This window comes from Cinclus cinclus, chromosome 2 (assembly GCF_963662255.1).
Source record: "Cinclus cinclus chromosome 2, bCinCin1.1, whole genome shotgun sequence".
Taxonomy (NCBI): Eukaryota; Metazoa; Chordata; class Aves; order Passeriformes; family Cinclidae; genus Cinclus; species Cinclus cinclus.
The window spans coordinates 49,240,850-49,266,325 of NC_085047.1; the positions used below are offsets into that span (position 1 = coordinate 49,240,850).

Consider the following 25,476-nt stretch of genomic DNA (forward strand, 5'->3'; position numbering starts at 1 on the left):
GCAACTACTTCTAAGTGACTACTGCTAAGTGACTGCTGCAGAGAGCCTTGTTTTCAGGGCTAGAGTCTCCAACTCCAGGCAGACCAGTCATTAAATTACACCCCAAACCTACTCCAGAAGCGTGGCCTTTTGTACAGCTTTCCTTTTTATGCCTTATTTCCAGACCTAGGCCTATTCGTGTGTGATTTCCATCTGAGAAACAAAGTTTGCAGTTGAGGCTGATCCCAACTAAATTCAACACTGCTGGCTTTTAAATCAGTGTGTTGCTTAAGTAGAATGTGATTTCCTTTTCAAAATTATGCCCCTGTGGCACGCTGGCTGAGAGTCACCAACATATGAGATGAATCCCAGCCTGTGTTTCTAGGAGATCCCATTGAAACAATCATACAGATTGCATCTCTAAACAGTGTCATTTCATTTCACTTCTAAAAGCACTGTCATTTAAAGGGAATTATTTGAAAAGCAATATAAAGAAAAGGTTAATTGTATTCAGGTACCAGAATGACTCAGTTCAGGTTAATCTCTTGGCTCCCCTTGGCTGCTTGTAAGTGCAAACAGACTTCTTCCTTAGCAAGGGAACTATAAACATACACTGCATATCTTCAAGTAAAGAATAGACACATGGAAAACAAAGCAAAACAATCAAGAGACAAAATTAAGACCAGGGATTGGAATTACCTAAAACTGTGATCAAAGCAGTTTGATTTGGATGAGCAGTAGAAGAACAGGTGTAATGTCCACTGTCACTTCTTGCTGCCGCTGAAGCAAACACATGGTGGATCCGAATTGCTGAGAAGTTTGCTAGATATTCTAATCCTTCAAAGTAGTGACCCTGGTTGTCAGCAGAGAATCACATTTAATCAGTCCATAGTGCCCAATACAACCTATTTTTAAATATGCCCTGTCTTTTTACCTGCTCAACTTCTCTGTTTTCAAAAGATAGTTGTATTCTGAATTTATAGTTATGGTGAACAGCTCTGCATCTGATCAGCAATGGTTCCCCGACCTTAAGTAGTAGTTCAGGTAAAGGTGCTGCTTGTCTTTCATTTAAATCTACAAAACCGAAACATAGACACTGAAACAACCATCACTTTGCCTGGAAAACGTGCAGTTAGATCAACATTTTTTTCTCCTAATGCTGTATCAATATTCATTTTTACACTGTAATGCTAATTATCATTATCACAAAATGAATAACCTTCATGGATTTAGATGTTCAAAACAAATTTTGTCATGATTCACAAGACACCTCTAGGGCACAATGCAGCATAGAGCTTAGCTCAGGTTGGGTTTATTTAAAAAAACAGGCAAGTGAACCTGTGTGCATATATTAATTAATAATTATATATGTTTGAGAACACTTTGGAGAGCTTTTCCACGCACACCATCCTAAGAGCATGAACAAAAAGTCAATACAAGTATAGCAAATGTGGAAAGGCAAGAAGCTTTTTACAGACACCACAAGGAGCCATTGGAATTATGTTTTAAACATGCGACAGAGCAATTATATTCACTGGTAGTTTTATTCCAGTGATTACAAACAAGTAGCTTAGACCAGAAATCATGCTCAGATGGGTAGTGCAACTAACTTCAGCAGCAGGATTGAGCTCACATGCAAGTAAACCTTAGAGGAAAGTTACCTATTGTAAAGAGGCTGGTGCATTCTCTGCCCAGGACATTAACTGCACAGCACCATATGTAAGTCTGAAATAATTCACGTTGCACCATCTGTATGCCATCTACTTTTCCAGTTTCTTCATGCCTTTGATAAGGGCAGCTGCAATTACAAGCATAATTATTCATTGACTTATTTGGTCAACCTCAAGCAAATAAATCTGATAAATTTCCAAACCATGAGAATATGCAAACAATAGTGGGAAAACTGGATCTCTGCATATTGAAAACTGCATATTGAATAAAAAGGAACTAGGAAAGGTGAAGATAAGAAAATAAAAATGCCACAGTCTAGGAAGAAATATGGGCTGAAATGAAACCTGAATATGCTCAGACTGGTTCTTAGACAGGTAATGATGTGATTAAAACTCAGACAAGAGTGAAATCATAAAGGCTGAGCTTTCATACCACATCTCTGATTTCCTGGTGGTGGGAGGTGCTGCAAATCAAGCGGCCCTTATGAGATCCAGACCCCACACTGCCATGCTGCAAAGAAAGGCATTGTTGCCTCTGTTAATAGAATAAACTTTATATATTAATGGAATGGGAAACATTATTTAGCTCACAAAATCATGAGCCCTTGTCTTTTCAGCTCTAATGCTCCCAGTGAAGCTTCCAGTGACTGGAAAAAGGGAAACATTGCATATTTTAAAAAAAGGGTAGAAAGAAAGACCATGGGAACTGCCAACCTGTCAGCCTCACCTCTGTGCCGGGGAAGGTCACAGAACAGAACCTCCTAGAAGTACTGCTAAGGCACAGGGAGGTGATTTGAAACAGTTAGCATGGCTCCACCAAGGGCAAACCTGCTTGATCAACCTAGTGGTCTTCTGTGATGGAGTGACAATATCAGTGGGCAAGGGAATGGCAACAGATGCCATCTGTCTGGATTTCTCTAAAGCTGTGGACGTGCTCCCCCCCAGCATCCTTCTCTGTAAGTTGGAGAGATGCAGATTTGGTGGGTGGATTGTTTGGTGAATGAGACTTTGATTGGATGGTCACATTCAGAGAGTAGTGGTCAGTGTCTTGGTGTGCAGCTCAGAGACAAGCGCTGTCCCTCAGGGCTCTGTACTGGGACCAGTGCTAACATCTTCATCAATGACATAGACAGTGGGAAGCCTACAGATGGCACCAAGCTGTGTGGTGTACTTGGCACATGTGGGGGATGGGATGGCATCCATGGGGATCTGGAAAAGCTCAGGAGGTGGGCCTAGGGGAAACTCATGAGGTTCAACAAAGCCAAGCACAAGGTGCTGCACCTGTGTCAGGGCAATCCCTGGTATCAGTCCAGGCTGGGGGATAAACAGACCTTGGGCAGCCCTGCTTAGGAAGACTTGGGAGAACTGGCAGATGAAAAGTTGGGCATGATTCAGCTATGTGCACTTGCAGCCCAAAAAACAATCTTATTCTGAGCTGCATTCACCTGGCCAGCAGGTGAAGGGAGATGATTCTGTCCCCCTGCTCCACTCATGTAAGACCCCACCAAGAGGATTGCATCCAGTTCTGGGACCTTCAACATAAGAAATATGTGGCCAAATTGCAGAGGAGGCCACAAAGAGGTTCAGAGGGCTGGAACACCTCTCCTACAGAGACAGCTAGAATTGGTCTGCCTGGAGAAGTGAAGGTTCCTGGAAGACCTTACAGCTGCCTCCCTGTAGTTGAAGAGGGTTTATCAGTGAGATCAGGATAAACTTTTTAGCAGGGCCTGTCACAACAGGACAAGGGGTGATGGTTTTAAACTAAAAGAATGTAAATCTAGACTAGACTAGACTAGACATAAGGAATACAGGTTATTTTATTATGAGGATGGAGAAACACTGACACAGGTTGCCAGAAAGGTGGCAAATGCCCCATGCTTGGTAACATTCAAGGTCTAGGCTCTGAGGAACCTGATCTCAAAGATGTACCTGCATATTGCAGTGCACTTGGACTTTAAAGATGAGCTTTAAAAGCCCTTTACAACCCAAAGTGTTCTATGATTGTAAGATTCAAATCTAAAAACAAAGTGAAAAGCTAAAGGGAAACAAGAGGTCTTTGATTTGCTCTTGTGACATCAAAATATGAATCTGGAAAAACATTTCTAAAGCCATGAGCTGACAACATCCAAAAGTGCACAACAGTCAAAATTTCCAGGAAAAATGTGTTGCAGCACTCCAAAAGCGGATCGCATGGTCATAGGTTTTCAACAAGCATGTGGTGTGCCAACCAGCAGAGCCTATCTCCAAAAATTCTGAATCAAAAGCTCCTCCACAGCTCAGTAGGCACACTCAGCAGTGAAGAATCACAGAATCATTACGGTTGGAGAAGACCTCTAAGATTATTTAGTCCAACCATCAACCTAACTCTGCCACGTTCACCACTAACCCAGGTCTCCAAGTGTCATGTTACATGCTTTTTGAACACTTCCAGGGATGGTGATTCAATTACTTCCGTTGGCATCCTGTTCCAGGGCTTAGCAACCCATTAAGTGAAGACTTTTTTTCCTAATATACAATATAAACATCCCCTGGCACATCTTGAGGTAATGTCTTCTCACCCTTTGCTTTTTCTTCAGAAGATGGCAAACATTTAGTCTAGAAATTCAACATGCATATAAACATACACATACCTTTTTTCAGGTGTTTTGCAGAATATCCATTCCACGGAGGCCTGGGGGTAGCTCTCAGATATGCACTTGATAGAATCTGATTTTTCACTTTTCCTGAAATAGGGTTTGGCTGGCTTTTCTGAAAAAATAATGCAAATGTTTAAGAAACCTGAAATAATTTTGAAACAGTGTTTTGCTCATTTTGTCGTACATAAAGTTACAGAGCTGTGATTTGTTTCAGGAATTTCAGCACTGAGGGAACAAAAAAATTATTTAGTACTAGGCGTATTGGGGGTTGGTCTCATGAGCTTTTCAGTCTTGACTGCTAAATGCACAGCTTCCCTGTACCAAAGGCCTGCCTCTATATGTCAGGAGATAATCCTGAGACTGATACTGAAAGGTGTTAATTTGCTGTGGTTGCTATTCATTTCACTGGGCAGGAGCACCTGTGATTTTGAAATCACATCCTAAGCCTTTGCTTAGTCCTTTGCTGGAGTATCTGTTGAGACTGTACACAAATCCGTACACAAAATGGGGTTTGCTCAGTCAGATCAGACACATGATGGAGACAGAAGGGGTGATAATGACTTCTGATAACCAGCAAACCTTTCTACTCTGCATCTGTAACCCAGAGGGAAATGATTTCTAAACAATTCCCAGCATCTTGATGCTCTCAGGCACAGACCTGGACTAGGAACAAAAATGTTAACGTATTTAAACTGCTAAAGGTTTGACTCAAAATGAAAAGCACTGAGTGCAATTTTAAGTCACCTTTCAATGAAATAGCAGCTGCCACATGTGAAAGTGATATTTCCCTCAGTCATACGTCCATTGTGGGCAAGGTGACGTGCTAAGATGAAAGTAATATTCATGGCTTTGTAATTTCTTTCCTCATTTATGTCTTGTAGGATAGGCCTAAGAGTTTTTCTTTTCTTTTTTTTTTTTTTTACCTACAGAGATTCATATCCAGGTTGAAGGATTCACATCTAGCCTGAAGGGTTTTGTAAGAGATGTAATTATGATATTAAATTCACAGGAGCAAAGAGAAAGCAATCCAAGCAGTTGATAGAGAAAAGACCTTTACCAATATTGTTTCAAACTATTCTTGCTTGCATATGTAATAATACTTTTAACCTAATTGATACAGAAGTAAAAATTCTTAATTAAAGGTTTAATACCTTGTCCCCTCAATGAAGCTGTTAAAATTATAATTTAGGCATGCAGTAAGCTTTCAAATTAAACAAGGAGAGATTAGAGGTGACTTTTCTGACACCACAGAGAGAAAAAAAGGTTAAACAGAAGAAATATTTAAAAAACAAAGACAGAAAAACAAATGTTGATTAGTCACAGTTTATTAAATTCAAGGCATGTAATCACACTTATTAAACCTGGAAGGGTTCACTAGTCTTTTAGCAGTTTGGATTGAGGTTTTGCATTTGAAATTTCTTTTTGCAGTTTTAAATGTTATCTTTAAATTTATCCATTTCCAGACAAAATAGTATAACCTTTCTATTCTGTTAAAAAATCATGTCACCATGTGTCCTTACAGGGTCTTTTTTGAGATGTTTTTTGGACAGCCCTAGTTAGAAAGAGAAGCTTGCACTTTGTTGCAGCAGTTGCCTTTGCATCAGAGATGTTTCTTGTTTGAGCCTTGAGAAAACTCAATCAAATCCACTCCCATTAGGATCCTTTCAAAAAGTTGTACCTCACAGGTGCTCTGTCATGACCATTTAACAGCAGCTAAAAACCCAGCTTCTCAGGCATGGCTGTGCTGAGCAGCTGCAGAACTGATGGGTTTTGCTTTAAAAGACAATGAACAAGCCAAAGCTGGCATAAAGAGGGTTCTTTTCTTTCCCCTTTCTTTAACGTACCTCTTGCCACGCACAGAATGGTAAAAGGAAAAGCAGTGAGAGCAGTGAGAGACCCAGCAGCACGCATAAGTGGAAAAGTGGCAGTGGGTCAAAGTGTGACCAGAATATAAAAGGGACATACTGAGCTGGTCCAGATTACAACCCGGCCAGCATCACCAAGAATAAACAGGTTAAAATGAAAGCAAACAAATCTAGCCCACAAACCTTGAAAGCACAAAAAAAGGCACCATCACTTTGTCCCTTTTGACACAGAGGGGAATTTCACGAAGGGGAGAAGAATGCTTCTGCACATTTACATCTTTATTTGTTCATTTGCATGGTTTATTGACTACTGAGTCAGAGAAAGCTGAACTCTCACACAGTTTGTGGTTCTGACTTCAGCCTTGGAAGACAGCTCCAAGTGCTATGCTAATCTGGGAAGATGCTTGAAGTGCAGCACATGAAAGCTTCATTGCTTTGACTGAACTTGAGCCTCTGCCCTTGAACGTATGGATGGAATGACACCTTTCATGTAAACATACTTACTTCGGATGAGAACAGGCACGATGACTGTGTAATTGCCAGTTTTACTTGTGACCAAGAGGGTGTATTTTCCAGCTTGCCCCTCTTTTATTTGGGAAAAAGCCAAAGATGTAATATATCTATAAAACAGAAAATAAAGTTTTATTTTTCACGCTAATATGAAGAAGGTAATGTGCAGCACACACAATTAAATGCTATCTCTTTAATGTTTGCAAAAACCCTTCAAAGACACTGGTATGCATTACTTACATAGTGCCCTTCAACCTGAAATACTTCCTTCACATGTCTTCCTACACAAACAGCACATGGGAACTTAAAGCCACAGTGCCACGTGCTTAAGGCTGAGAACTGGGAAGGATGGCCTTCCTGAGCCTGAGGCAGTTCAGGACCTCCACAGCCAAATGCTTTACCTACAGTCTCATTCTACAAGTTTTGTGTGAGGAGGCATCTGTGCAGTGTCAGTTTCCAGTCCAGGTTTGGCTGTGAGAGTTGGGATGTTGTTGCTGATGTTCCTGATCTGCACTGTGATCCTAAAAGTCTAATTCTTCATGCCTCTGTTTCTTTGACTACAAAGTCACAAGTTTTCCTCACATGAGCATGGTAAAGCTCAAATTCATCAATGTCAGAGAGTGCCTGGTGATCCCCATGCATGATGCTAAACAAATTAAAAGAACTAGCTTATTTTAAAATGTTCTTGGTTTTAAGATTCATATGTGTACATTGATCTAAATGACAATTGGTAATGTGCTGCTGGATGACAACAGTTAAAGATTAAGTGATTGAAAAAGAGAATGTATAACATGAAATCAAACACAGGCACAGTCACAGGAAACATTCAATTTGCATTCTAAAAGAAAAGATCTTTTGAAGGGTCTTTGATCCAGTGCATCCCCTGACTTACCTATTCTCTGAGTCAAAAGAAAGTTGACAGGATTTGCTCTTTTTAAAGAACCAAAAGCATGAAATGATATTTGAAATGCTCATTGTTATTCTTAATTCAATATCTTCAAATAAATTGACTTCCACATTTTTAATTGTTTGGTAGATGTTCTCTGTTCCTTGAGAATTCAAGTAACACCCAAGATCTTCCAAAATATCATAAACCTGCAATGCAGGAGGACAGACTGTTAGGTTTTTATTAGCAATTAGCTTTATTTGCTTTTATTTTTGTGTTCAAATGTTTTTAAAGGATGCTCTTTCTTTTCATTCTACCATCCAACCTATTAATAAATAAGCTGAATCCTACTGCATGGGAAACTATAGGGTTCCTGTTGAATCAGTCAGTTCTGTTCTATAGACAGGCACAGACCACAGACCACAGAACAATCTCAGCCAGAGCCAAGATAATTTCAGTTAGTGATACAGTTTATTCTTTACACTTGATTTTGTTTCCTTTTATCTAGAACCATAGGGAAACACAGAACTATAATAAAACCCTTCTGTTTGCAACTTGGATGCAAAGGCAGGGTCAGAACATTTGGTTTATTTTAGCATCTCACTGCTTGTCACTGCATCATCTGGCTAGATTGCTCTTCAACTCCTTGGGGGCTTTACTGGGTAAGGAACACTTGGGCTGGATGCCATCATATGTTTCATTTCCTCACCCCTGTGTCCAGCTAAAGGAGAATTGCAAACAGAATCTTCCACAGTCATTCTGAAACCACCAATGGATTAATGAGTCTCTAAGACTAGCTGCAGCAAAAGGTGGAAAGTAAGTAGCTCCATCTGAAGAGGAGCCCTAAATGTCTCCATTGCTTTGTTGGGTGAATTTTATCCAGTGAAAATTTATGAAAGGATGGAGTTCATTGCATCCACTTTTTGCTTGGTTGGTTGGTTCTTCTCATGCCTCTCTCCTTTTTACTTTCTCTTGACCTGAGAAGTACCTAGAAATAACAGCCATATTCTGCCTTATCAGAATATCCAGCAATATTCAAGTATGCTGCTATAAGACAACATCAAGATGTTAATTAAAAAGCCAGTTTTAGAAAAAACTGGTACTTAATTATACACAGTTTCAAAGTATGAGTTTTCAGATATATATCCCTCTAACCTTCTATAGCCATATTTGGCATAACCCTGATGATTTTGACTGTAATGTCATCACATTCTAAAGGTTTAGGGTGTTGTAAGTTCCTAGGAAGGTATTTCTGGAATGGAAAGGAACATTTTACAAGCAACTTGTTGTCTATTATATCACCTCAGGAGATACTGATGTCTCTGGTGCTCCTGAACTTTTATCCTTCTGGCTGATAAATCCACACATGATCTCAGATGTATTTTGAGTCATTGTTGAAGTGAAAGCAACAGCTGCCATAACAAAAACTGCAAAACAGAAATAGAAAACATGTGCAATAAAGTCTAGTCCTCTACTATGGGATAGCAATTTTAGTTAAAATACAACAAAACTGTGGAAAGATTACATCTTTAAGAAAAAGCCAAACTGAATATGCAGACATACTGTATGAATTTGCTAACTCTGCATTTGTGTATTGAAGCTGAGTGGAAGCTCTATTTGGAGAACCTTTCAAAAGCACAGGCACATCACACTTTACAAGTATGTCCCATAATACTGCGGAGAAAGTCTAAAGACAAAAGCTTCTATGTGTTATAGAGGGTCCTTTAGAAACATTATTAAACACAGATGCTCTCTTGCACTTCCCTTTTGCATCCTTGTGTTGGAAAGCACCAAACTCTGCAGCACAGGTCAGTGTTTGCCCACTGTGAGATGGAGGATGATCATGCACCTTCCATCCAACAGAAGAGAAAGACAAGGACTGGGAAAATGAAGAACTGCCTGCTGTAGGAGAACAGGCTTGAAAACATCTAAGGAACCTGAAGGTTCCCATGAACAAGTCCATGGGACCTGATGAGATGCATCTGAGAATCCTGAGGGAGCTGGCAGAGGAAGTGAGTAAGCCCCTATCCATATATTTGAGAAGCTGTGTCAGTCCTGTGAAATACTGATAGGAAAAGGGAAAATATTTTTTTCCCTTTCCGAAGAGAAAAAAAAAACACCTGGGGAACTACACAACAGTCAGTCTTGGTGCCTGTCAAGCTTATGGAGCAGATCCCCCTAGAAATTATGAGAAGGCACATAAAAAATAAGGAGGTGACTGGTGACAGCTAACATGACTTCCCTAATGGCAAATGGCACCTGGCAAGTCTGGTGGCCTTCTAATATAGTCTTACAGCTTTGGTGTGTGAGGGAAGAGTGACTGACATCATTTACCTGGACTTGTGCAAAGAATTGGACACTGTCCTGCATGAAACTTTTTGTCTAAACTGGAGAGACATGAATTTGGCAGAGGCACCAATCAGTGGATAAGGAATTGGCTGGATGGTCAATGGCTTGATGTCCAAGCAGAGAGCAGTGATGAGTGGTATTCCTGAGGGTCAGAATTGGGACCAATACAGTTTAACATCTTTATCAATGACATGGACAGTGGGATCAAGAGCATCCTCAGCAAGTTTGGTAATGACACCAAGCTGTGTGCTGCAGTCAACACACTGGAGAGAAGGTATTCCATCCAGAGAGACCTGGGTTGGCTTGAGGGTAGAGCCTGTGGGAACCTCATGGTGCTCAATAAGGCCAAGTGCAGGGTGCTGCACCTGGGTCAGGGCAATCCCAAGCACAAACACAGGCTGAGTGGAACATGGATGGGCACAAGGACTCAGGAATGTTGGTGGATGAGAAGCTCAGCATGAGCTGGCAGTGTGCACATCCAGCACGGAGAGCTAACTTCATCCTGGGCTGCATCCAAAGCAGCGTGGGCAGCAGGTCAAGGGAGGGGATTCTGCCCCTCTGCTCTGTTCTTGTAAGACTCCCACCTGTAGTGCTGCATCCAGCTTTGCAGTACAGGACATGGAGTCATTGGATCATGTCCAGAGGAGGGCAACAAAGATTATCAGAGGTCAGGATGACCTCTCCTATGGAGACAGGCTGAGAGATTTGGAGCTGTTTAGCCTGGAGAAGAGAAGGCTCTGGGGAGAACTTTAAGCACTTTGCAGGCACCTGAAGGGGGCTAGAAGAGAGATGGAAGGAAATGTTTCACAAGGGCATGTAGTGATAGCACAAGGGGAAATGTTTAAACTGAAAGAGGGCAGGTTTAGATTAAATATTAGAAGAAATTCCTCACTGGGAGGGTGTTCAGGCACTGGATGAGGCTGCCCAGAGAAGTTGTGGATACCCCAAGTAGCAGAAGTCCTTTATCCTTATGCATGAAGAGCAGCATGGGAAAACTTCTGACTCCTCAAAAGGCATCATCACTTCAGAATGCTTCCTATAAGCCTTTTTGAAGGGACGGCAGTTTGAAAGGTCACCTTTTCAACTTAAAGGAGCTATAGTAACCAAGGACCCACCACTTCATCACATGTAAGACTGTACAACTGGCTGGGTGAAAAGTGTCTGATTTCCATTAATTCCCTAAAGCCAGCTGTCTACAGCACAAATAAGCAGTGAATCATAAAATAACATCTTTCTTCTGACAACCTGAAATATTTTTGCCCTTAGGCCTTGGCTCCTTGCTTTGTTTTCTTTTTTTTCCCTCCCTCAGCTCCTGAGATGGTTGCACATAAAGCTAGTGCAGAGTTGAAAGAAGGAAAAAGCATAAATTCACAAAATTCCCTTGAAAGATCAATGTGATGAGTCTCTTTTTGCAGGCAATGAAGGAGCAAAACTGGAAGTAGGAAGAAATGAGTAAGAGTTGTCATCTCCTCCTTGCCACTTGTGTCTTCTGGAACGGTCTGAGCTTTGATCTGGCAACATTTTGACAAACTCTTCTTGCCAAAGTGTATTAAGGCCCAGCCTTTCTCATTCAGGCACCCCAACACACACTTCATTTTGGTTGCCTTCTTTCCACAGCACAGGCAATGGTCTGCTTTTGCAGATTTCTGAATAAAATCCTGCCTGTTATCCCTGTGAAAGATGAATGTGATTTCTTCATGGAGACACGTATCTCCATCCATTGGCTATAGGAATAATAATGGCACTTCTTGAGACAGGGGGTGACAGAGGGCAGCTGAAAGGCAGGTATGCATTAGGTATCTACACTAAGCATGCTGAATTCCTTCCATCAGTGCAACTCGGGTTTCTAGCTCCCCCCCAAGCCTTTCATCAAGTCCTTCTCTGCTCATCTTTCTTCACTTCTGTTGGTTTGTTGGCTGATTCTACTTTCACCCTTTTCAAAGCAGAAACTGTTCACCTGGCTCACAGACAGGAATTTAGCTGATGGAAAACCACCTATGTCCTCTAATTTCTAAAACACCAGCAGAAACCACCTGAAAATATGACCTCAAAAGCTTAACTCATTTGGTTACCTTGCTTTAGGTTTCTGATTTGCGAATAATTTTAACTTTTGATTATACAAGCTAAGCCAGTGTATCCCAACGTGGCATTACTCCACTTTGTTCATGTTGCCTTGTTAGAGGGAGTCCTTAAGGCCACAGCAGAGAAGTGAAAGGTGTATTTAAACACCAACAGGGAGCAGATTGGCTGCTGAAAGTTAGACAGCTGTAGCAACCAGACTGTGAGTGAGACATGCAAACAAAGTGTCTGATGAGCTGGAACTGCATCTATAAAGGATGTTATGTGGGACTATACTGAAAGTAGTGAGCACCCTGACACCCTCATGTGTAAGTGAAAATGTAAACTGCAGCAGCTTGCCACTGCTGTGGTGTGTTTTTATTCCTGTGAAGGTTTTTAGGGTAAAGAAGGATGTTTTGAACTTGACATGATTCCAGATGCTTTACAGTGAGAAACAAATGAGTAATATGATAGTAAGAAGTATTTACATGATATTGAGTGGCCTAAATTTGTGCAGGCCTTGAAGACTTGTGTAGGACAAAATAGAAAATCAGAGCATGAATGAACCTTTCAGAAAAAGTAAAATCAAGAAAAGAAACATTGGGAAAATGGTAATGCTCTGATTCACCATCTTGATCTTTCAGGTTCTACCTGGCCTGCTCAAGGACTGCTGTTATAGTCTGCACATCAATCATCCTCCAAATTAAGAACTGCAGAGACTGAAAGCACTGGGTAAAGAATATCAAATATGTAGCATGCATAATCATATTGTCTATTGCTGAACTAGAGTGAAGCTGAAAAGAAAATAAATTGCTGCCTCTGAACAATGTTTGTTTATGCCTGCTTTCCATCCTCATTATCTTTTTATAGGTTATACAAAAATAAAGGCAGTAGGAGAAATCTTGTTCTCACTGCAGTCAGTTGCCATAGACAGAGCAAAGACTTCATCAAGATGTATTGGCATGTACTTGGGGAAATGCCTGTAAAAGGCAAAAAGGGAGCTTACGTGTTATGGTGCTGACAAGAAAGGCCTGGCAAACCAAGAAGCTCTGTTTAATCTAGTTCAGCTATCAGATGAATGCAGTTGCTTCTGAAAATTTATTTTCAAATGGGGGGATGACAAAAGTAGCCTTTGGAAGACTGGGAAAACCACTCCAAAATATGCTGAAAGTCTGAATTAACCAGAAACTTGGGAACTGGAGAACTGTGAAAGATGAAGACCTTTCTCTTCATAACAAGGGATGCATCTTGTATTTCTGTTCAGCTCAGGGTGCTTAGTATTTTACATAGCAGCTAGGCCTTTCCTAGAAGGAAAAGACATGTCTTTTCCTTAGACATATGTCTATGTTCTAGACATAGAGCAATCTTCCACTCTGCTTTACAGCTCAGAAGATTTACATAAAGCAAACTGTTAATTGGGACTTAGTTGGCTTCTGACTATGTCCTATGGGTGTGACTTTCTGGATCAATTTTCCAAAATTTTCTTCATGATCAGGGGAGGTAGATGGACCCTTTCTTCCAGGAAAACTGTTGTTATGTCTGTCATGACTTGCCAGAAAAAAAAATCTTCAAAGTAGTGGCATGGATGAGCTTAATAATCATTCATTAACTCTTTAAAACCTCCACTTTTGCATGTGGTGGTCTTTTTTGTCAAATCGTCCCCAGAGTGGTGGATCCTGAAGTGAGAATTTTACTCAATACAAATGTGCTAAAAATCAGAGGGAGGCAGGACAGGTAAGAAGAACTGATCTTAAATTAATTCCTACCTTTTAACCGTATCTCATTTCTCTCCCATCAAATTTAACTTTTGTCCTTCCTCATCTTTTTGCACAGCTTCCTTCCTCAGCATCTTCACCCTTTCAGCTTAAATAAATCCCAGCTCAGAAAAATATGCACTTTGTGAGTTCGTTCTCATATGATGATACCAAAGGTGTTGCTCCATGTTTTGGATTAATAGCCAGGTTAGAACAAAGTTTAACAAGCAAGGTGATTGACAAGATGACTCTGCTGCATCTTATGCTAATTATGACCAGCCATTGTAAGACTGGCTGGGTTATGTCTGGGTTAGGAGCAGTCATTTATCTGGTCTTACCAGTTAATTACAATAAATGTCACGTGAATTGATTTAATTTTTCACAGTCGTGTTCAAGCATGATTGAGATCTGAGATGAAAAGAAGCCTGTAGAGTGTGATGGCTCTATGGGGAGAGATTAGAGGGAGGGGACAAGAATCTCCGGATTTGAATCACTGAGCAAGACAGCAGCGAGAAGAGTGGAGCAGTGGAGGTCATGTGGTTTCAGGAAGAGCTCAATTCGGGTCTGTGAACCGAGTCAAAAACTAACAATGGATCCAACACTGATACTACACAACATCCTGGAACGCTACCGTCTCCTGCCAGTCTTGTTTGCCATGGCTTGCAGCCCTTCGCGCGGATTATTTTCTCATCTGCATCTGCCACCACTCCCAGCCCCGCTCCCCCAGCTCCTCTCCAATTCCTGCCACTCCGTGCTGTTTGTCCCGGGACAGTGTCCGGCCGGGGACCGCGGCCGTGGACGCGCAGCAGCGGTGGGGAGTGCGGGCGGCAGGGGGCGCTGCGGGCCCGCGTATCCCGCGTATCCCGCGTATCCTGCACATCCCGCACATCCCGCACATCCCGCGTATCCCGCACATCCCGCACATCCCGCGTATCCTGCACATCCCGCACATCCCGCACATCCCGCGTATCCCGCACATCCTGCACATCCCGCACATCCCGCACATCCCGCGTATCCTGCACATCCCGCGCATTCCGCGTATCCCGCGTATCCCGCGTATCCTGCACATCCCGCACATCCCGCACATCCCGCGTATCCTGCACATCCCGCGCATCCCGCGTATTCCGCGTATCCTGTACATCCTGCACATCCTGTACATCCTGCACATCCCGCACATCCCGCGTATCCCGCACATCCGGCACATCCTGGACATCCCGCGCATCCTGCACATCCTGCACAACCCGCGTACCCTGCACATCCCGCACATCCCTCGCATCCCGCACATCCCTCGCATCCCTCGCATCCAGCACATCCCGCGTATCCCGCACACCCCGCGTGTCCCGCACATCACGCGCGTCCCGCACATCACGCATATCCCGCGCATCCCACGCATCCCGGAGCTCCTGCGGAGCTGCCGTCGGGATACAGGCGCAGCGCCGACCCCTAACTCGCCTAATCCTGGCTCCTGCGTGATTTTAGAGGAGATGTCCTGCTTTTCTATATTCCTAGGGAGCGAAACCTGACACAGAAGTTCCTTGTAAATTCATTCAAGCACTAGTTAAATCGCCGATGACTGATTTAATTTGCTTATTTATTTTTTCTTTTCCGTGTAGTCTCCAGCAAACTTTTTTTTTTTTTTTTTAATTGAAAGGCAGAAAGCTTAAAAATACTTCAAAAAGTTAGGGAAGGGTCTGTAACACAGGTCTGATGGGGAGCGGCTGAGGGAATTTAGCCGGGAGGAAAGACATTATCACTCCCTACAACTACCTTAAACAAAGTGTGGTGAGCTGAGGATCAGCCACTTCTCCTAGGTAACAAATCAGAGGATGAGAGGAAATGGACTCAAACTACGTCAAGGGAACTTCAGATTGGATAGCAGGAAAAAATTTATTCAAGAAAGGATTAGTCATGTACTGGAACAGGCTGCCCAGGGAAGTGATTGAGTCACTGTCCTTGGAGGTATTTAAAAGATGTGCAGATGTGGCACTTCGACATATGCTTTAGTGATGGACTTGGCAGTGCTGGATTAATGCTTGGACTTGATGATCTTAGAGGTCCTTTCCAACCTAAGTGATTCTATGATTTTCTGATTTTGGGGAAAAAAAAAAAAAAAAAAAAAAAGGTTTTTTTTCCTAAGAACAACTCATACAATAAAAACTTCTTTTTCTGGAAGAACACCCTCATGTAGGTTGTGACCCTGTTTATTATAGTGGTCTCAAAAGTATTTCTTCAGAAGAGATATTAGAACTTGTCACAGTGAATAAACCATTTCTATGTATTCAGTGCAAGTCTCAGCAAAGAGTTCTGCTGGTTGATAACACACATTTTATGTCAGTTTCTGTAGTGAAACCATACTGCCTCTCCTAAGAATTTTGCTTCCCTAGTTCTCCCAAATTTAATCTACGCTTTAATCTGAATGGTCTTCTTCACCATATGAAAAGCTGAGAAGTTTCATCAATCTGCCTCAGAAAACTACTGTTAAGACCCACCTATTCCAACAGAGTCTGACACAAGCAATGGGGAAAACTCTGTCCACAAATTCATTTTCTGTCTTTTAAGTTTTCCTTATCTTTTAATAAATCTTCCATTTTCAGGTCCCAGATTAAAACAGCTGTAAGAAATTTGCTCTTTCATGTTTTGTTTTTTTAAAATAAATATCTAATAACTTGGTCACTGTTTTCAATTTTTCTTCTGTCCTGTTATGTCCTAGGAAATTTTGGTACAGATTTCAGCAAGCTTCACCTTTTGGATATAATTATGCTTTTCAGTGCTAATACCTGTCTTCTTAGAGGACAGTCAGTAGCCCAGCCTACAGCTCATTGCAATTATAAATTACATACAGATTTTATCAAAGAATATTTTCAAATAAGGTATCGCATGGAGTATTTTACACTCCTCTGTTGGAAAACCAGACAAAAACTTACCCAAAAGAACAGGTAGCCGTGAGTCAGCAGATACTCCTGTTCTTTACTGATTACTTACAGGTATGTTAGATTCAGTGCCTTATGTAGCAAAAATAAGCCAGCAATGAGAGGAAGTACAGGTGTATTTTTCACATTATACTATCACATACCCAATGCTATTGATTAACTTTGCCATTGACTTTATTGTGGACCAATATCCAAACCCTGCCTTGCGATAAGCATTGTGATTTCAGTATTCATTAAGTCAAGAAGAATAAGAACCTAGTTTGACTGCTCAGGCTGATGCTCATGAGGGCTTCCCTGAAATTCCTGCTTCTTTAGCCACGTTTTGGGCCTCTTCAGCCCTGCAATCCACTTTGCAAAGAATAACTGGGACTGCTGAGGACACCCTTTTTTGGGAAGTGGCTGAAAAGTGGTTGAAAACACAGTGAACCTCAGCTACCATGGTAACCTCTCTGAGGAAGAGCCTAGCTGTAGCTGGTTCTTCTTCTGCTTCTTGTCCACATCTTCCGTCCTCTCAAGGGAGCTTCTTCTCGGCTCCCGCATTACTTTCCCACCCCACTAAGTGTGGTGGACAGTGAGCCACATTAGGAGGTGTTTTGCCAGCAGACAGAGGTCCTTTGCCTCTACTCAGCACTGTCAAGGACACACCTGGAGTCCTGTGCCAAGGTGTGGGTTCCTCAGTGTAAGAGAGACATGGGCATACTGGAGAAAGTGCACTGGAGGGCCACAAAGATGATAATGGGATAGGAACATCTCTCCTCTGAGGAAAGGCTCAGAGAACTGGGGCTGTTCAGCACAGGGAAGAGAAGGCTCAGAGGTACAAACACCTGAAGGGAGTGTGCAAAGGAGATGGAGCCAGGCTCTTCTTGGCTGTGCCCAGCGACGGAGAGACAATGAGCACAATTGTTTCCACCATGTAGGTGACCAAACAAGGACACACATTGCCCAGAGAAGTGGAGCTTTCTACCCTCAGAGATATTGAAATTCTACCTGGACAGGATCCTAAGCAGCTGGTTTTAGGTGGCTCTGCTTGAGCAGTGGGGTTGGACCAATTACCTCCAGGGATCCCCTCCTCAACCCTGCTGTGGTTGTGTCAACAACTGCACAAATTTGTGGGCAAAGAAGCACTGGTGTGATGCCACCACAGAGGCCTCCCACAAATCAGAAAGTGGCATTGGGCTATCTTTATCCTTGACTGTTCTCTAGAAGATGTTTGCTCATGGGAATGGCATGTTTGTGCTATTAAGAAGCTGGATAGACAACCCCAAAGTAAGGTAAACAGATCCATATCACCTAATGACATAACTAAGTTTGCTTTAACTCTTTTTTTTTTTAAACTGCTCTGTGTTTAAGTACTCCAGTCTCATTACCCAGTACACCCTAGCACTTCTACTGACATTAGTGGAATTATTAACTTCTTGCAAGTAAAGGCTATTTTAACTTAAGTATCTCAAGATAAAGGTATAAGAGTCCTTGCACATATTCAAGGAGGAAAAAAAAATCTGCCTGAAACAGAAATGAAAACATAAGATGACAAATAAAGAACTGATACTCCTTGCCATCCTAGTATGGTAAAACTTCCCTTTTAAATAAAAACAGGTTTCTATAACTGACTAGATGATATTGTCCTTACTTTCCTGGAAGAGGGAATGAGGAGGTAACACAGAAGGCCTGAGATGTGTATGGAGGAAGAATGGACAGAAAGAGAAAGAGAAAGAGGGAGAGAACAATTTTGCTGCAAAATAAGAAAAGACAAAAATAAATCTAAGGTATAAAAGAATCACAGCTGCTCTTTGGAACTACATGTGGTAAAAATTAAAATAAATACTAGTTGTTCTTACTTGTCCCATTAGGAAGCTAGGGTTAAAAATAATCCCAGTTCCAAAGCAGTTGTACAAACATAAAATCCAACATATTCCTTATCGAGCATGTTGTACAGTAAATCACTTTTCAAACTAGCCCCCATATCTCACACATTAGAAATCTTATCTATAGCCAAAAGAGTAAATACTGTCTTACTTTTACAACAGTAACAGAGCTAAATATCCAGGCAATATGCCATCTTTTCTGTCTGTTTGCCCTGATCTTTCCAGCATTTTAAAAGGAAGAGTTTCAGAAAACCTAAATCAACCCAGTGAACTAAACCAGCTTCTCAGCTGAAATGCAAGTTTCATGAAATTTCAGGTATTTTGAGAGATACGTTTTTGGAAGCCTGTGAGCAAGAGATGCTCCATGCTATTATTAGATTATATTTATATAATATAAATTATTATTTTGGGGGTCATAATAGGAGGGGCTCCTGAAGAGGATGCTGCAGCAGGACAGGATGCCCACAGCTCTGCTCTGCTGACAATCCTGCCTCTGCTGAGCAGCCACAGCAGCAGCAGCTACCCAACACTGGGCAGAGATGTGGGGGCAGCCCTGGAAGTTGGGTTGCACTCTGGGCATTTTCCTGCTTCTCAGTAGCTTGGAATATATGTAACCAGAGGAATTTTCTAAAGAAAAGGGGAAAAGCAAATGGCTCCAAACCTCAAAAGAAATAAAACACCTATAGTTTTAAGTGGCATTTACTTCCATTGGAAAATAACCATTTTCCTGCACACTCCTTTCACCTTCAGGAATCTTCAGAAGTGATACCTTATCTTCTGATCCATGAAATATATGGTGATAAATGACCATGAATATGTGGTCTGCTAGACTCAACAGTTTCCCTGAGTGAGCAGATCATGTACTTATCCAACATTCACATCCAGCTTGCACCCAAGTTTTTTGCATGTTTTGGGAAAGAGACAAGATCAAACTTGATTCTCCCTGGGGTGCTCATTGATTCACCTTCCTGCCAGTGGCAGGGCTCAGTGCCTGAACTTGCACTGGAATGTTTGTCAGCTGTTTTGTTGGAGAGAAATCAGTGTATTGCTGTGAGTTGAACAGATCCTGCAGGTGGCTGGGTCACATACATTTCTGGGTTCTCCTCCAACAGAAGTGTGCTGGCCCAGCTCATGTTTTCCAGGATCTCTGCCATAGGAATGTAATGGAAACTTGCATGTTCTGTGCGGGAATTTTCAACAGTATTGCCCTTTAATTTTTGTGCAGTCAGACACCATAATCTAATCTGGATCTTGCTGGGATCTGAGTTTGCAGTCCTCGCTCATACACAGTTTGCTCTCATTTGCCAGCCACAGGGAGATCTTAGGCAGCTTCTCACATCTTCATTTCTCTCAGGTGCCCTGAAACAGGGGACCATGAACATCTCTCAGTAAGAAAGGGGAGCAATTTTTAAAAAAGGGAGCAGGAGTGGTTGTCAGTAGAAAACTTCCTCTGATGAGAAAGGTCACTGAAAGTTTCTTTTTACAAAATTCTCCAATTTGTAAAACATGAAACTTCTACCGCCTCTGCTCCCAGGCCCCATCCATGCTCCTGCCTCATCCACTAACACAAGGCTAATTTTATGCTAGATAACATTCCCTTTAGCCTCAAACTCTTGTTTGGGATGACCAGAAGAAGGTAAGCTGAGAAATTGGAATAGTACTTTTAATGTATATAGCTGTATTTACATATATATTATATTGTATATATTGTTTTCTGAAGTTCTCGGGATTAAATTTCTTGCTGCTGGGGAGCATTCATTTCCAGCAAATAACACAGGCAAGGTACTTGTTCTTTCTTGAAACTTTTGCAGTTCTGAGCCTGTAATTTTAAGACTGACCTGTGCCTTAAGTCTAAAAAGATATTGTGGAGATTTTCCTCCAGGTGTTACTACAGTTTAGCCTTCCTTTGCTGGTTAAGTGTTGCCATTTCTGATGACACTGGTTCATCATTACGGATACCGTCTGTTGTCTGCACAGTTTATTACTCAGTCTTATCTCTAGACAACTGATTCTTAAAAGGAACACAGGCATGATTCAGAAAGTATATATAATGCATTAAATGCTTAACATTATTTACATCAAAATTGTTTTTAAGAGTGATCTGTTAGAGACACATATGGAACTAGCAGTTCTCAGGATTTTTGCTGTCAGCTCTGTCTCTGATGCTTCAGATCCTACCTGTTTTGTATGTCCAAAAGCATTTGCATTTCCCCCCCCCCCCCCCCATTATAGCCAGCCTTATGAGAAGAAACACTGCCTCCCTGTACACCTTGCCTTGGCTAAATAATATCTCAACAGGAAGAACACCAGTCCTCCTAGAGGACAATCACATCTTGGTCCTCTCACACATTTTGTTCTCTCTAAAGAACTTCCTCTTAGCCTTGCTGACAGGGGCCTTTGGGCACCATCACACCCCAGATGCTAATAGTTTTATATATTTTGTTATGCAGCCTGCAAAAGTAGCAAAGCTCAGTCAAGAAGAAAATACAGAAATGCCTCTTTGACAGGGTTTGTATCAGCAGTCATGCAAAGCATGAGATCATAAAATATTAATTTTCATTTTTACTCCACCTTCCCTTCAAATAGCTCACGTAGACTTTCAACCATGAATGAGTTATATCTAACAATTGCTCTTTGAAGTAAGTATTATTATCTTTGTATATGGAGCTGAAAATGGAACACAGGTTTTTGAAAAACTTTCACAGGTACGCACCAGAACTATATCAATCAGGAGAAAAACTTGCACTTGGTCCTGGACTTTGAATCAGCAAGACTATTTTTGATAGGAACAAGCCATTCATTTTAGAGGAAAACAATTTCAGGCATTTGAGATGGAAGCAAATGCTATTTCTTTTTTTCTTAACAGTTAATTGCTGGGCTGATTTTCAGTAGAGGAAATAAAGCTTTAAATTCCAAAACTCTTCACTCTAATAGTAAACAAAGGTACTTTCTGTATATTAGTATCATGCCTTCTTCTATTTAGATCATTAAACAACAACAACAAAACCTGAAAAGACAATGATGCATCATTATATTTCACTCTACTAAGATACCTGATTCACAGATTATTTATGTGGGAACTTGCAGGTATATTATTTAAAGCGTTCAGGTCAAGCTAGCATTAACAGCAGGAAAAACATTTACACCAGAAGAAAGAGAACAAAACAAAACAAAACAAAAATCAGTAATTTAAATACTTTTTGCCTCGAGCATAAAATGTGTCAGATGCAGCAAGAGCAAAACCAGGCTGGTCTGGGAGAGAATGGGGTGATGGGAGAAAGAAGAAGAGCAACTTCAGAAGAGAGAAAAAGGTGAGACAGAAAATAAAAGATTCAAGAGAAAAAGAAATCAAAGGAGAAAGAAAGGAAAGATGTGAAGAAATGTAGTGAGAGAGTGGGAAATGGAGACGAAAGGGCGTGAGGAGTATGACAGGAAGACCTCACCTGTGAGCTGAAATGGAATTCCAGTGGAGCAGCCATGGGGCCAGCTGCCTGTCATGGCTGGTGGTGCCCTGCAGTCCCCCGGCCCCACAAGTGAAACTGAGCCTGCAGGTGGTTGCCTTAAGGGTGCATGTCACTGCCCACAGTGAAACCACTTCTTCAAAAGAGAGGGCTCGAGACCTGAGCCACAAGGAAACGGCTGTGGGACGCGGACAAGAGGGGCCTCTCTGGGGGTCGGGGAGCATCTTTCTTCTGTCAGAGGATGCCTCTACCTGCCTCCACTTCAGCTGCTCAGTCTCGAGTCCTTTGCTTACACAAAGACATGTTTTCTCATGTAAATTTGTTTTTGCTACTTCACTTCAACTTATTTTTGAAGCAGCTACAATTTCTGCTTTCATGCACTGGCATAAAGCATAATTTCTACAACTCCTGATGAGGGGAAGAGCAAGTGTTTAGCTAAGCTAAAGTGCTCAAAAAAAAAAAAAAATCCAAGTGAAGTTTGTGTGACACCATGGGAATACCCTGCCACATCTGCTGTGGCGGGCCAAGGGAGGTTTCCCATGCTTGGTGAGCACTCGCTCTCCTGGTGACAGAGGACCTGCTGCGGTCACCTCCGAGATCCTGGGGGCTGCCACCCGGGCAGGGAGCTGGCTTGTGACATGTGGCTGTGCTTATACACACAGGGGGAACAGGGAACTAGCACTGTTTGCAGGAAGGTTCAAAGTGAGCTACAGCTGTTCAGAAGTTGTAGTGCAGATTACTTGTCTAGAGGATAAAAACAAAGGCCTCCAGGCTCAGATGTGAGCCTGTAGAGGCAGAGTTCCTCTGCCCCTCAGCCTGTCCCTGCTTGCCACCTTCCTTGGAGCATAGTGCTTCAGAAGCTGCCTCCTCATCGGCTCCAGGTCGCTGGTATGTAAGAGGTAGAACTGACCCACGCGTAGCTCAGCTTGCTGGTGCCAGCAAGTCCCACTAATTTATACCAGAACAGGACACTGCAGAGGAGCAGGCAAATCTCCCTACCTTGCACAGCTATGCATCACAGTCACTGGGCAGAAAACAGATCCAGTTCTAAGAATTAAGCTGGAGTATCTCCCCTATTATCCCCCAGGATAGACGGGGAGATTTGTATTACTTGCTCGGCTGTTGTATTTTATATATAAAATTGTATTGCATTATTCATTCAATTGTTATTGTTACTTGCCAAGGGCGAGTTAATTCTGAAATTATTTCTGCAATTGTTCAGAACCTGGATAAAAAGAGCCAATGAACTCAGTGTTGGTAAAGTGTTCTCAGAAACATCTTAGAGATGATCTCTAGATATTTTATTTTTTATTGATACTGGTATCAATAATAAAATACCTTCCGCATTAAGGAAGTCAAAATAAAAATGTAGATGAATCAAAATTAGGTAGACATACCATAGCTAAAAGAAGACACAGAAAACATCCTGAAGGTAACTGCAGGGGCAATGGGGCACAGAGGCCAGCATTGTTCACGGATATGAATGCATGATCTCTCACAAGACTGCTTTAGACACACTGACTGACTCAATAGCATTGTACTGTGGTGCTGAACACAAGTTTGTGTGTTTTGCAGAGCAAAGGAAAGAGCTGAAATGGTATGAAAATTAGGGAGGTACGTATTTGCAAGGATGCAAATATGAGAAAGGAAGCATAGGATTCCATGGACATTAAAGAAATTGATACAAACAGGAAAATGCCATGCTGGCAACAAACTTTCTTGGCTGGCAGACTGCCCCTTTTTTTTCCACAGCCCGACTGGTACACAGTCCCTCAGCATGAATGAGGTTTTAAGACACCTCTGAAGAACACCTAGTCCGGTGCTATACTCAAAATATGATCAGCTAGCATAGGCTGCCCCAGAGCACATCCAGTACAGTTTTAAATACCAAGAGGGATGGAGAGTCCACAACTTTCCCCAGCAATTTATTCAGTACTTAAACCACCTCACAGTATGAAAATGCTTCCTAGTATTCAGAGTGAACTTCCCCTGTTTCAGTTTGTGCACATTGCATCTTGCTCTGTCACTGGATACCACAGAAATGAGTCTGGCTCCCCCATCAGAAATTTATACACATTGATAAGGTTCCCACCAAGCTTTCTCTTCCATAGGCTGAACAGTCCCAGCCATTTCACCCCAATCCCTTACCAGATGCTCCAATCCCTTATCATCCTCAGGAAAGGAAGACCTAAGGAACTTCAGACCAGTGTAGTCAGAGTAGTCAGTCTCGGTGTCTGTTGAGATCATGGAGCAGATCCCCCTAGAAACTATGAGAAGGCACATAAAAAATAAGGAGGTGACTGGTGACAGCTAACATGACTTCCCTAATGGCAAATGGCACCTGGCAAGTCTGGTGGCCTTCTAATATAGTCTTACAGCTTTGGTGTGTGAGGGAAGAGTGACTGACATCATTTACCTGGACTTGTGCAAAGAACTGGACACTGTCCTGCATGAAACCTTTTGTCTAAACTGGAGAGACATGAATTTGGCAGAGGCACCAATCAGTGGATAAGGAATTGGCTGGATGGTTACACTCAAGGAATTGCAGTGAATGGCTTGATGTCCAGGTGGAGACCAGTGACAAGTGGCATTCCTGAGGGATTGGTTTTAGGACCAAATCAGTTCAACATCTTTATCAATTACATGTTTTGTACTTTCCTGTACCTCTTTCAACCCTACACATACATACAGGTTTTACCCTCAGAAAACAGGGGTAGACAGTTTGCACTTCTGCTCTGTAAATGACATCTATCTCAGCTACTGCGTGCTCACTGTCAGTAGGGTGGCCTGAAAAGTCCTGTCTAAACACTTACCAGGCAAGTGGATCCTTGTCTTTTGATTTAAAATTGGCAAGTGACCCAAGTGCTTTGTTTTCTTTTCCACCTGAGGCATTCAGCACTGGTAGCTGCTAGGATTCCATTGAAGATATTTTGTTTTTCTATGGTTCAGACAAGGAGAAATGACTGTTTAATAATGAAACTCAAAAGTCTTAATATATATATATATATATCTGTCAGGTTTTCAGTGTAAAAGCTTCTGTGAAAGATTCCTTCAGCTAGGACAGTTCACATCTACTGGACTAAGATAAAATGTATTCATAAATTCTGCCATATTAATTTATTCCTAAAGATGCTGGACTGGGGTTAGAAAGGGTTCAATGAACATATCATACACATGTATATGACTATAAAGCATTCTTTGAGTGAGCAGGGCTTTTTTGCACCATGAGAAAGTTGCTTCTGTTATCAAGTATTTTATCCAGCTTATGTCACATCCTGGTTGGCCTTCACTGTAACGGGTAGATAAAGCCTATGCCAGTGGGAGCAGCTACACGGTAAGAAATTCTCTAGCTAAACCATACGATCAAATTACCAGCACAGTGAAATGAGACTTATATTTTAGTGCTCATTCTAATACTAATTCTAGCATACGGTTAGACCTCCCTCCATACATTATTAATATACGTGTTAGCATACATTATTAATGTTGGTGTTAGGAAGATCACTTCAGGGT

The 25,476-nt window shown here is 41.8% G+C and overlaps 1 protein-coding gene across 1 annotated transcript in view; it reads right to left on the reverse strand.

Annotated features, from left to right (window-relative positions):
• The window catches only part of FLT3 (fms related receptor tyrosine kinase 3), a 35,452-nt gene extending 20,372 nt beyond the window's left edge, over window positions 1-15,080 (reverse strand). The window contains exons 1-8 of the mRNA XM_062514917.1: window positions 14,339-15,080; window positions 8,849-8,973; window positions 7,553-7,755; window positions 6,655-6,770; window positions 4,280-4,397; window positions 1,641-1,777; window positions 914-1,053; window positions 679-832 (exon numbers count right to left, since the gene is read on the reverse strand). Coding sequence (XP_062370901.1) covers window positions 679-832; window positions 914-1,053; window positions 1,641-1,777; window positions 4,280-4,397; window positions 6,655-6,770; window positions 7,553-7,755; window positions 8,849-8,973; window positions 14,339-15,080 — 1,735 coding nt within the window. The remainder of the gene's footprint in view (window positions 1-678; window positions 833-913; window positions 1,054-1,640; window positions 1,778-4,279; window positions 4,398-6,654; window positions 6,771-7,552; window positions 7,756-8,848; window positions 8,974-14,338) is intronic.
• Between the last annotated feature and the right edge of the window lie 10,396 nt (window positions 15,081-25,476).